Here is a 12,448-nt window from a genome sequence, read left to right as displayed (position 1 = left end):
AAGCAAGAAAAGAAAGAAAAAGGAAAAAAAATTCTTCAGATTGCACTAAGTCCATCAGTTCTCTCTCTGGAGGTGAATAGCATGGTTCACCATGAGTCCTTTGGAATTGTGGTGGATCATTGTATTATTCAGTTACTAAGTTTTTCAAAGTTGATTATCTTTACAATATTGCTCTTACTGTATAGATCGTTCTCTTCATTCTGCTCACTTCACTTTGTGTCAGTTCATAAAAATCTTCCCAGGTTTTTTCTGAAACCATCCCCTTCACCATTTCTTTTAGCACAATAGTATTGCATCACATTTATATATCACAGCTTGTTCAGATGTTCCCCATTTGATGGGCATCTTCTCAGGTTCCAATCCTTTGACACCACAAAAAGACCTGCTACGAATATTTTTGTACATAGGAATCCTTTTCCTCTTTCTGTGATCTCTTTTTGGTGTAGTTCCAAATTGCTTTACAAAATGTTTGGACTAAGTCGAGGCTCCACTGTTGGTACATTAATGTAACAGTTTTTCCACATTCCTTCCACAGTTTGTCATTTTCCTTTTTTTATTATTATTATTTTAGCCAGTCTAATGGATCTGAGATGGTACATTAGAGTTGCTTTAATTTTCATTTCTCTACTTATTAGTCATGTAGAGAATTTTTCCATATGGCTATTGATAGCTTTGATTTCTTTTGCTGAGAACTGCCTCTTCATGTTTTTGGACCCTTTATCAGTTGGGGAATGGTTTCTTGTAGATTTGACCCAGTTCCATGTATATTTTAGAAATGAGACCTTTATCAGAAAAACTTGATGCAAAAATTTTTTTCAGTTTCCTGTTTTTCTTCTAATTTTAGATGCATTGGTTGTGTTTATGCAAATTTCAAAAAAAAAATTTTATGTAGTCAGAATTATCCATTTTACCTCCTGTGAACCTCTTAATCTTGTTAGGTAGTGAACTCTTCCCATATCTATAGATCTGACAGATAAATTCTTCCATGTTCCATTAGTTTGCTTATGATATAATGTTTATGTTTAAATCACATACCCAGGGCTGCTAGGTGGTGCAGTGGATAGAGCATTGGCCCTGGAGTCTGGAGGAACCGAGTTCAAATACAGCCTCAGACCAGACACTTGACACTTACTAGCTGTGTGACCCTGAGCAAGTCATTTAACCTTAATTGCCTAAAAAAAAAATGAAATCGATCACAAGCCCATTTTGAGATTATCTTGGTATATGATATAAGATGTTGGTCTATGCCTAATTTCTGCCAAACTGCTCTCCAGGTTTCCCAACAGTTTTTTTGTCAGATAACAAGTTCTTACATCAATGGCTGGTTATCTTTGGGTTTATCAAACCTTAGGTTACTGTGCTTGTTTGGTTTGGTAAATTATGTTATCTAATCTGTTCCACTGATCAGCCTTTCTATTTCTTCCCCAGTACCAAAGTGTTTTGATGATTACAACTTTTTAGTGTATTCTGAGATCTAGTACTGCTAGGCTCCGTTTTCTTCCCATTTTTTCCCCATTGGTTCTCTTTATGTTCTTGACCATTTGTTAATTTTATGGTTCAATTTATGATGGTCTTTATTTTCAGGTTCTTTTTTTCTTTGCTCATTCCTCCAGCCTGCTGCTTGACTTTGGAGCCATTGAAAGTTTGGGGGCATGGGCATGGCATATACAAAGCTTATTTCTTTAGTAAAGTTAGTCAGATAGGTGGTTTGGAGAGGACAGAGATTGGAGGTAAGAAAACCAGTTAGGAAACTATTGAAATAGAGCTGTACTAAAGCAAATTTGTGTAGTGGAAGGAGTACTAGATTCACAATCAGAATACCTGGGTGTCTATGTTCTTCACAGGGTGTCTGTAAACTTTTTAAAAAAATTTTTTTTTAATTATATAATTAGTTTATTTTGTTTTCCTCTGTAGTTGATTTTATACCTTTAAATAAATTATTGTGAGAAGGCTTCACTACCTACCTGCCATTTTTCTTATCTGTAAGTTAGAGGTAATGCTTACAATATATACTGCAGAGTGTTCTGTGAGGAAAGTGCTTTGCAAACAATATATGCATTTGAATTCTATTATTATTAAGGAAGTGGCAACAGGAATATAAAGAGACAGATTTGAGAGATAGTACAAAGGAAGAACTAAGATAGGGGAATGGGAAGACTTGAAGATTATTTGAAGTTTCAAGCCTGGGTGACAAGGAGAATGAATGCTAATACTATTAAAGGAAATATAGAAGACTCTGGGAAGGCCTGGCTTTGGGGAAAAGGTAATGGATTTAAACAGGTTGAGTTTTGAGATGCTGTCAGTACATCTAAGTAGCAATATCTGGCAGACAGATGAAGGCTGCAGTGAGGACAGAATTTAAGCTTCCTAAATATGGAGAGTTGAAGTAAGTTTACAGTCTACATAAAAACCATTCCCTATGAATAAGATTATTAGTCTTCCACTCGTGGATTTGAAATATCTATCAGCCAAGCTACGAGAATATACTAACCAGCACATCCTCCCAGGTCTCTTACGCTGTGTGAAAGAGGGAGAGAGGGAGGCACCAGGACATCACAGGAGAGGTCTCTGCTGCCGCTTTAGGTATACAGCCTCACAGAATGTAACTGAAGTTACTTGTTCTGTTCATCTTCTCCTTTTGTCCTCTTTACTTTTCATTTCTCAGGGCTTCAAGTCTAATTGTCCTATACTTCTCTATTTCTCCTCCCTTGCATCCTTATTCTTCTGTTAACTCTACTTTTCTTTCCCTTTTTTTTTTTACATTTTTATTTAAAGTTTTGAATTTCAAATTCTATCCCTGTCTCCATCCCTACCTTACCTCCTCCCTGAGACAGTAAGCAATCATGTCTAGGTTATACCTGTGCAATTACATAAAACATTTCCATATTAATCATCTTGTACAGGGAGACTCAAATAAAAGAAAAAAATGAAAGAATAAAAGTGAAAAATAGCATGCTCCAGTCTGTAGTCAAACCGTATCAGTTCTTTCTCTGGAATCAGATAGTAGGCTTTACCATTAGGCCTTTGGGATTATTTTGGGTCATTGTGTTGCTGTTACTGTGTACAGTATTGTCATGGTTCTGTTCACTTCACATCAGTCCATGTAAGTCTTTTCAGGTTTTTCTGAAATGATCTTGCTTGTCATTTTTTATAGCACAATAATATTCCATTACAATCATATACCACGACGTGTTTAGCCATTCCCCAATATATGGGCTTTGACTTCCAATTCTTAGCCACCACAGAAAGAGCTGCTATAAAATATCTTTGTATAAAATAGGTCCTTTTCCCTTTTTTTGGATGTCTTTGGGATATAGACCTAGCAGTGGTATTGCTGTGTCAAAGAGTATGCACAATTTTATAGCTCTTTGGCCATAGTTCCACATTGCTCTCCAGAATGGTTGGATCAGTTCACAACTCCACCAACAGTGTGCATTCGTGTCCCAGTTTTCCCACATCCCCTCCAACATCCAACATTTTCCTTTTTTGTCATATTAGCCAATCTGATAGGTGTGAGATGGTGCCTCAGAGCTGTTTTGATTTGCATTTCTCTAATCAATAGCAATTTAGAGCATTTTTTCACATGACTGTAGATAGCTTTGATTTCTTTATCTGAAAACTGCTTGTTCATATCCTTTGACCATTTATCAATTGGGAAATGACTTGTATTTTTATAGTTCTCTATATATTTGAGAAATGAGTCCTTTGTCAGAAATACTTGTTGCAAATTGCCTCCCCCTCTCCCCGTTTTCTGCTTTCTTCATAATTTTGGTTGCATTGGTTTTATTCGTGCAAAAACTTTTTAATTTTATATAATCAAAATTATCTGTTTTACATTTTGTAATGATCTCTATATCTTCTTTGGTCCTAAATTTTTCCGTTATCCATAAATCTGATAGATAAATTATTCCATGCTCTCTTAATTTGCTTATAGTATCATTCTTTAGGTGTAAATCATGTACCCATTTTGATCTTATCTTGGTATATGATGTGAGATGTTTGTCTATACCTAGTTTCTGCCATACACTTTTCCAATTTTCCAGCAGTTTTTGTCAACTAATGAGTTTTTGTTCCAAAACTTGGATCTTTGGATTTATCACATGCTAGATTACTATGGTCATTTACTATAATGTAATTTGTACTTAATCTGTTCCACCAATCCACCACTCTATTTCTTAGCCAATGCGAGATTATTTTGATAATTACCACTTTATAATATAGTTTGAGATCTGGTATAGCTAAACTACCTTCTTTTACATTTTTTTTTCTGTTGATATCCTTGAGCTTTTATTCTTCTAGATGAATTTTGTTACTTTTTTTTCTAGCTGTGTAAAATAAATTTTTGATAGTTTGATTGGTATGGCACTGAATAAATAGATTAATTTTGGTAGACTCATAATTTTTTATATATTGCCTCAGTCAATCCATGAGCAATTAATATTTTTTCAGTTATTTACAGCTGACTTTATTTGTGTGAAAAGTGTTTTATAATTATGTTTATATAGTTCCTGGGTTTATCTTGGCAGGTAGACTCCCAGGCATTTTATGTGGCCTACAGTTATTTTAAATGGAATTTCTCTTTCTATAGCTTGTGCTGGACTTTGTTTGTAATATGTAGAAATGCTGATGATTTATGTGGATTTATTTTGTATCTTGCAACTTTGCTAAAATTGTTAATAGTTTCAAGTAGTTTTTTAGTTGATTCTTTAGGATTTTCTAAGTATAGGATCATCATCTACAGAGAGTGATGGCTTTGTTTCCTCATTGCCTATTCTGATTCCTTTAGGCAAGGGTTTAATTTTTTTTTCTTCTCTTATTGCCATAGCTAACATTTCTAGTGCTAACGGGCATCCTTGCTTCATCCCTGATTGTATTGAGAAGGCTTCTAGCTTATCCCCATTACAGATAATGCTTGCTGATGTTTTTAGATAAATAGTATTTATCATTTTAAGGTAAGCTCCATTTATTTCTATGCTCTCTAGTGTTTTTAATAGGAATAGGTGCTGTATTTTGTCAAATACATCTATTGAGATAATCATCTGATTTTTGTTGTTTTTTACCAATAGTTTTCCTAATATTGAACCAACCTTGCATTTCTGGTATAAATCCTACCTGATCATAGTGTGTTATCCTTGTGATATATTGCTGTAGTCTTTTTGCTAGTATTTTATTTAAAATTTTTTTGTGTCAGTATTCATTAGGGAAATTGGTGTATATTTTTCTTTCTCTGTTTTGGCTTTTCCTGATTTAGGTATCAGCACCGTATTTGTGTTGTAAAAGGAATTTGGTAGGACTCTTTCTTTGCCTGTTTTTTCAAATAGTTTTTTGTTCTTTATATGTTTGTTGGAATTCGGTTGTGAATCCATCTGTTCCTGGGCATTTTTTCTTAGGAAGTTGATTGATGGCTTGTTCATTTTCTTTTTCTAAGATTGGGTTATTTAAGTATTTTATTTCATCTTCTGTTAATCTGAGTAATATATATTTTTGTAGATATTGATCCATTTCACTTAGATTGCCAGATTTATTGGCATATAATTATTTCCCTATTTTCTAAGCTGTGTCCCCACCCTTACCTCACCAACCGCATAAGAAAGAAGTAGGAATACAAGAAGAAAAGCTACCCAGAAACATTTTTAACAATGTTTTCTACTTTGTGTTAATTTCAGTATGTTGCATATGGTGCTATATAGATGCTTTTTGATAATTTTCTGATGTATTGATATAAACCTCATTATGCTGACAGTGTTTATATTGTCATACTTAAGTCAAAAGCTCCTAGAAGTTGGGAGTTTCTCACAATCTCTTTTACTCTTTTATATGGCATCTCTCCACAATAGACTCTGGCATAAATGCTTAATCTGATTTTTTAAATGCGGTTTTTTTAGACTCTGCCCCTGACTTCACCTTTGATTAGCCTTATCTTTGCTTTTTGACCCTGGGAGCAAGGATGTAATCATTTTTTTAAAGGCCTTCTTGATGCTCTTTGTTTTTTAGTCATTTCCTAGTATCCCCACCACCAGCCACCACTGAACCTTCCTTTTAATAAAGGAAAATGTTAAGAGAGGAAAAAAAAGAAAGACTGTCTGACAGCTCAGGCAACCTTCTGTTGTCTTTTAACTCTTTATGGAGAAGAGGGAAGTAAAGACAAATGTGGTCCTCTGTCTTCCCAGACCAAGATTAGTCCTTGTAGTTAATCAGTTTTCAGCTGCTATTCAGTGATACCAACCCTTGCTAAAACATGGCCTTTTTTTAGCCGTTTTTCTTGCCACCACTGTAGCATTCGACATTATTGACTACTCCCCTCTCTTGGATTCTCTCTCCTTCCTGGGATTTCATGACATTTTTCTCTCCTCATTTCCTCTCTACCTGTCTGCTAGATCTTATGTCCCTCATCCTCTGTGTATAGATCTACCCCACACCTCTGTCCTGGACCTTCTCCTCTTCTCTGCCCACCCTCATGATCTCAGGTGATTCAGTTGTTCTCTCTACACAAATGGCTCTCCCTGGAGATCCAGTCCCATGTTTTTTAATGATTTCCTCGTATATATTCCAGAGGCTCACATTCACTATGTCCAAAACACTCCCTTCAGCCTCTTTCTCCAGCTTTCCTTTGAACTTTCCTCTTTCTGCCAATGGCATCATTGTATCCTAGAGAGAGAGTTGGGAAGTTCTCCAAAGATTATCCACCACAACTGATTTTTCCCAGGGGAGACACAGCTACTAACTGCCCAAAGTGGGACCTGAATCCAGATCTTCCTGGCTCCAAGTCCTGGCCCCCGTCCATTCCATCATGCCGTCTCCTGCTAAACTTCTGATCAATGTAAGAGTATCTTCATCCCTCAGTCCCTCATCCGCCAGTCTTAAGTTCAGTCTCCACATCTCTTACATTTATCCCCTTCAATTCACACAGCCACCACCTGTTTCAGGCCCTCACCATCTCTTGCTTGGACTACCGCGGTTGGTCTCATTGCTTCCATTTTCTCTCTTCTCCAATTCGTATTCTACACAGCCAAAATGATATTCCAAAAAAATTCAGTCTGACCATTTTATTCCATGGCTCAAGAATCTTGTAGTTCCCTGTTGCTTCTAAGAGAGCCATTTAACACCTTCCACAATCTGGCTCCATCCTATCTTTGTAGACTGATTTCACATTCTTCTCCCATCCTTTATGTTCCAGGAAAACTGGCCCATTTGCTATTTATAACCCATATACAACCTTTAATGTCCCCATTCAAAGCTTTTGCACGTACCATCTCCCATGCCTCAGAATGTTCTCCTTCTCTTCTTCCCCCTCTCCTCTCTTGGAATTCCCTCGTTCCTTTGCTCAACCAAGTGCTACTTCTTCTAGGAAGCGTCTCCTTACTCCCCCCACCTTGTTAATGATGGCGCCCTGGAAATAATTTTACATTTTCTAAATTTACCTGTTTGTGTTCATGTTTCCTCTCAGGAAAACATAAATACCCTAAAGGCAGGGATTGTATCTGATTTGGCTTGATATCCCTCCCACCTAGCACAATGGCTGGAACATGGTAGGCACATTAATAATGTTTGTGCTATTGGGTTGCATGGAATTAAAATATTTTCTTGGTAGGAGATCAACTCATTGATATTTGGCGAGGGATCTGGCCCTCTGTGCCTTAGTTTTCCTGTCAGATAAATGAGCATATCACAATTTACCGTTTAACCATCCAGAATTTTGTGCGGATGAATTAATAGAATATTTCAGAAGTTCACCCCATGTATTATTTATAACGTGCCCATGTAATGTTTGGCACTGGCCTGTCACCATAAAGGTTTTAAACTACGTAAGTGCCAAGAATTATTATTTCCTATTTGAAATCTCCTTCTCCCTGCCCCCCAGAACCTTTCTTTAAACTTTGTGTTCCCAAGCACATCTGTAAGATTTTCATTGACTTTATTAGGAACCTTCATTGTGTATTCAAGGACATGGTTTGACACTATATGATATATTCAGTAATGAGTGTTTACAGTGATTCAGATCTTGATATGAAAATGTCGATGGAGTCCTCAAGGGCAGAAGGCTAAATATAACTACTTCCAACATTTTCCTCTCCACCTATCCAAACCCCAAGCTTGTAGAGCTGTCATTTTTTCTTCCTTCTGTCTCCTTCATTTTTCATTCATAAGAATCAGTGTCTATGAAAGAGCCATCCTGAGCACGCATTCCTATTAGGAAAGAAACAAGAAATATTTTCACAAATGACGTCGAGGTGTATTTGAGTGTGTGCTGAGCTACTGATAGAAACTTCATGATATTTTCAGTGACCGTGGGCAGATGGTTAGCACTCAAGGGGGGTGGAGAATGAAAAAATAATCACAAAAAGACTGTAATCAGATTGTTAGGTGGAGCAGTAAGCAATGAACTGTTCAAGATTTGAATTTAGGAGGCGTACCATGTTTTAAGTACCTTTAATATGACATTTGGGGACTGTTATTTTTGTGTCAAATTGGAAGCAAGATAGGTGCTGTTTATCATTTATAACAGTTCCACATCAAAAAGTTCACCTCAATTTGCCTTGTTTTATTATTGCTCAAGAGAGATATCGTTATATAAGAGAACACTAAAGAAGGACTGACCTTATTTCATTTTTGGGCAGAGACCTAGGTCTAAATTCTACAACTATCTGCAGGTATCATTTCATAGGACAGGGAGCCTTTCTGTGTGTACTTTTATTACTATCATCAGCAATACACACAACCTTTTTGAGCTTATGAGTGTGTTTTTGGAGCTAAGGACTACACAACTGTTCTCTAATAGCTTCCCTAAAGGGAGTGACTACTGTTTTCACAAGTGTAATAAGGTTTGAAAAGACCTTGAAAGATCATCTGTCAGTGTCCTTTGGTCGACCAGATGGACATCTTCCTGAACAGACATCTCATTTTTTTCTTTTAAAAGAGTTTTTGCTATTAATGCCTTTTGTTCTTTTCAAATATAGTTCTTACTCTCCCCACCCAGCAAGCCATTGCTCATAAAAGATAAAATAAGAAAGAGAATAAAAGCAGGTCAGCAAAAACCAGCCAGTGCATCAGCTGGGTTGGACAGAATGTGCAGTGTTTCTTTCCCAGAGTTCCCCGCCTCTGACTTGAAAGCCTTGAGGGAGGTATATTTTCTCAACTCTTCTCCCAGGCTGAACTCTGTCATTCTAAGTATTCAGTTTCATCTTATCGTCCTTTCCATTTCCGTTGTTGTAGTGTAATTGTATCGTTTTCCTCAGTGTACAGTACTCTGCATCAGTTTATACAAGCTTCCCATGTTTCTCTGAATTCTTCATATGCATTGTTTGTTATGGCACAGAAATGTTCTTTTTAAAATTAGGGGTTTTTTTAATTAATAGAAATTGATTTTTCTCTCCCTCCTGCCCCTACCTCCCACCATTGAAAAAGAAAAGAAAAACAAAACTTTGGTAACAGATATTCATAGTCAAGCAAAACAAGTTCACACATTGGCCACATCCAGAAGATTATTTCTCATTCTGTACCCTGAGCCCGTCACCTCTCTGTCACGAGGTAGTCAGCATACTTTGTCATTTGTCCTCTGAACTACTGGCTTATCCTTGTGTTGTTCAGAGTTCTTGAGGCTGTCAGAGTTGTTTTTACAGTATTGTTATTATATAATTTTTCTCCTTATTCTGCTCACTTCCTCCTGCCCAAGTTCATAGAGTTTGGTTTCATCGAAACTATCTGTTTAATCATTTCTGTGGCATAGTAGGATTCCATTCCATTTAGCATCATCATCAAGGTATACAAAGCACTTTACTTTGAAAATTCATTTGATCCTCACAACAGCGGGGTGGCAGATACTGTTATTATCTCAGTTTTACAAATGAGGAAACTGAGCCACAAATAGGGTCACACAGCTAGGAAATATCTCAGGCAAGATGTGAACTCAAGTCTTCCTGACCCCAAGTCCCAGGTGCTGTCATCCACTGTGCCACCTAGCTGCCATAGATATACCATAATTTGTTCAACTATTCCCCAGTTGATGGTTACTTCTTTAGTTTCTAGTTACTTGCTACTCCAAAAAGAGCTGCTGTAAATATTTTTGTGCATATGGGTTCTTTTCTTTTTTTGTTGAGATCTTTGGGGTACAGGCCTTAGTGGTATCTGTGGGTTAGCGACTATGTACGGTTTAGTAACTTTGGAGGTGTGGTTCCAAATTTTCTTCTAGAATGGCTGCACCAATTCACGACATCATGAACGGTGTTACAGTAATGTCCTACTACATTCATGTGCCAACATTTGTTTAGCCATTCCACAATTACCTAGTTTGCTTCCAGTTTTTTTTTTAACACCACAAAATGTGCTCCTGTGAGACTGTTCTTTTTTTTTTCCCCCCTGCTTGGAGTAAGTACATGGTTAACAGTGGTATCTCTAGGGAAAAAGTAAGGACATTGTAGTCACTTTTAAAAGCATAATTCTAGATCTCTTTCCTAATGGCTGGACCAGTGCACAGGTCCACCAGTGGCCCATTAGCATACCTGTTCCTGGCACTTGCTCCAGCAATGACTGTTTCCATCTTTTCCTCTCTCTCTCACTGTTGCCAGGTATGAGGTGGAGCCTCAGACATTTTATTTGCCAAGCATTCTTTCATTTGGTTGTTTATCCAGTAGTGTGCAAGTCTTTTGCAAACGATTTTGATCCCTTTGATCCCTTAACCATTGGGGAGTAACTCTTAGTCTTATATAGTTATTCTGTTCTTTAAAGATTAGTTGAGAAAGAAAAGCTCTCCTTATGAATTTTTTAAAAGCTCTCATAAATGTCTGCCTGGTGAAATCTATGTGTGTTTTTTGAATTATTCCAGATTATAACTTTTTTTAGTGGCTCAGTCTTTGATTGTTGGATGTTAGTGGTGCTTTACTATACAAGTTTAATTTATGCTGTTTTGATATTTAGTCAGCTTGTGAAACAATTTGTCAGAGGATGAATGCATAAGAAAATAAGAGAGAATTATAATTAGGAATGTTTTTCTAAATTTGGGTCTTTAAAAAATCTGTCATAATGAAGTATGTTTTAATTCATTTGTTTTTCTTTGTCCTCTCAGGTGGATCTCCTTATTTAGCAACCAAAATAAATGAAGCAAAAGACTTGCTAGAATCCAGCACCAAACAGTGATGCTCAGGATTGCTATTGTGGAAAGTGGAACTCTGAAAAAAGTTAATAAAGTTCTGCCAAATGAAGCTATCCTATCGCTTTCTAATCTGCACATATACATTGTTCAGCCACAGAACAGACTAATAGTCAAAAGTTCCTGACTGGCTGCCAGCTTCCCTGGTTTCCTTCAAGTCCCAACTGAAATCTCATCTTGGGAAGCTTTTCCCAGCCCCTCTCAATCCCAGTGCCTGGTCTGTTTTAATTATTTCCTGATCATCCCATGCGTAGCATGCTGGTAGCTACCTATTTGCTCACTGTCTCCTCCACCACTAGATTCTGAGCTCCTCAGGGCCTCTTTTTGTGTCCCCAGTGCTTAGCACAGTGTCCAGCAGATAGTAGCTGTGGAACTCAAGTTCTGTCTTAGACTCTAACTAGCTTCATGACCTTGGGAAAGTCATGCCTCAGCTTCTTCATCTGTAAATAGAGGGGAGGTGGACATGATGGTCTCTGAGGTCTGTGACCCTGTGATAGAGCTTACTCCTCCTGACCTAGTGTATTGGAAGACAGTGGCCACGGATGGCGTCTCTTGAAAATGCCAGGGTCCCATTAGTGCAGGAAGATAGAAGGAACTTGAGAGGAAGCAGTCTAAAACGATTAAGGCTTGTTAACAACCCAGCAGAATTCCAAAGGGCACAACGAAAGGCGTGGGCTAAGAATGTCAGGGGATAGGACTGATTAGGATGACAAAGTGGTAGCAATGGGAACCAGTATTCATATAAGTAGCCTGTAATACTGAATCTCAGAGATTTGGAGAGGAGGTAGCCTGAATTACAGACATTGCCTTACCGCCATCATTCATCCATCCTCCTTAGGAATTCACCCCCAAATAGTTTTCCCACCATTTTCTCCTTTTCTATGGAATTTAGCCACCCACCTGGCTCATGGTCTACCTCTCCATCCTAATCCCTGCCTTTGCTCTTGGGAATGTCAATATACATGTTGATATTCACTAAAATACCCTAGTCTCCCTATTCATTAACCTCCTTACCACCTGTGATCTGCACCTTAGATCCATCCTAGCCATGCCCAGTTACCTCGATTTCACCATCATGCAGAACTGTGCAATCTCCCTGACCTGGAACTCTGAAATTCCTCCCTGACCACAACTTAGATCTTTCCATTTTTCCAGTCACTCCTATCAAACCTTTTTTTTTTTTGGGTCGGGGGAAGGTAGCAGAGTTTGTGGGGAGAAAGGGAAAAGCAAAGCAGCTTTATTGGGAATTGTGAAAATTACAGTTTGTCCACAGGTATCTAAAAACTGTTTTGGGGCAACTTC

The 12,448-nt window shown here is 37.6% G+C and overlaps 1 protein-coding gene across 1 annotated transcript in view; it reads left to right on the top strand.

Moving 5' to 3' along the window:
• DNAJC15 (DnaJ heat shock protein family (Hsp40) member C15) overlaps nt 1-11,198 on the top strand; it is a 56,597-nt gene extending 45,399 nt beyond the window's left edge. The window contains exon 6 of the mRNA XM_020971724.2: nt 11,063-11,198. Within this exon, the coding sequence (XP_020827383.1) occupies nt 11,063-11,133 (71 nt within the window). The 3' untranslated portion in view covers nt 11,134-11,198. The remainder of the gene's footprint in view (nt 1-11,062) is intronic.
• The last annotated feature ends 1,250 nt before the right edge of the window (nt 11,199-12,448 follow it).

Source organism: Phascolarctos cinereus, unplaced genomic scaffold (assembly GCF_003287225.1).
Source record: "Phascolarctos cinereus isolate Bilbo 61053 unplaced genomic scaffold, phaCin_HiC Scaffold_7;HRSCAF=346, whole genome shotgun sequence".
Taxonomy (NCBI): Eukaryota; Metazoa; Chordata; class Mammalia; order Diprotodontia; family Phascolarctidae; genus Phascolarctos; species Phascolarctos cinereus.
This window is presented reverse-complemented; position numbering and strand designations above follow the sequence as displayed.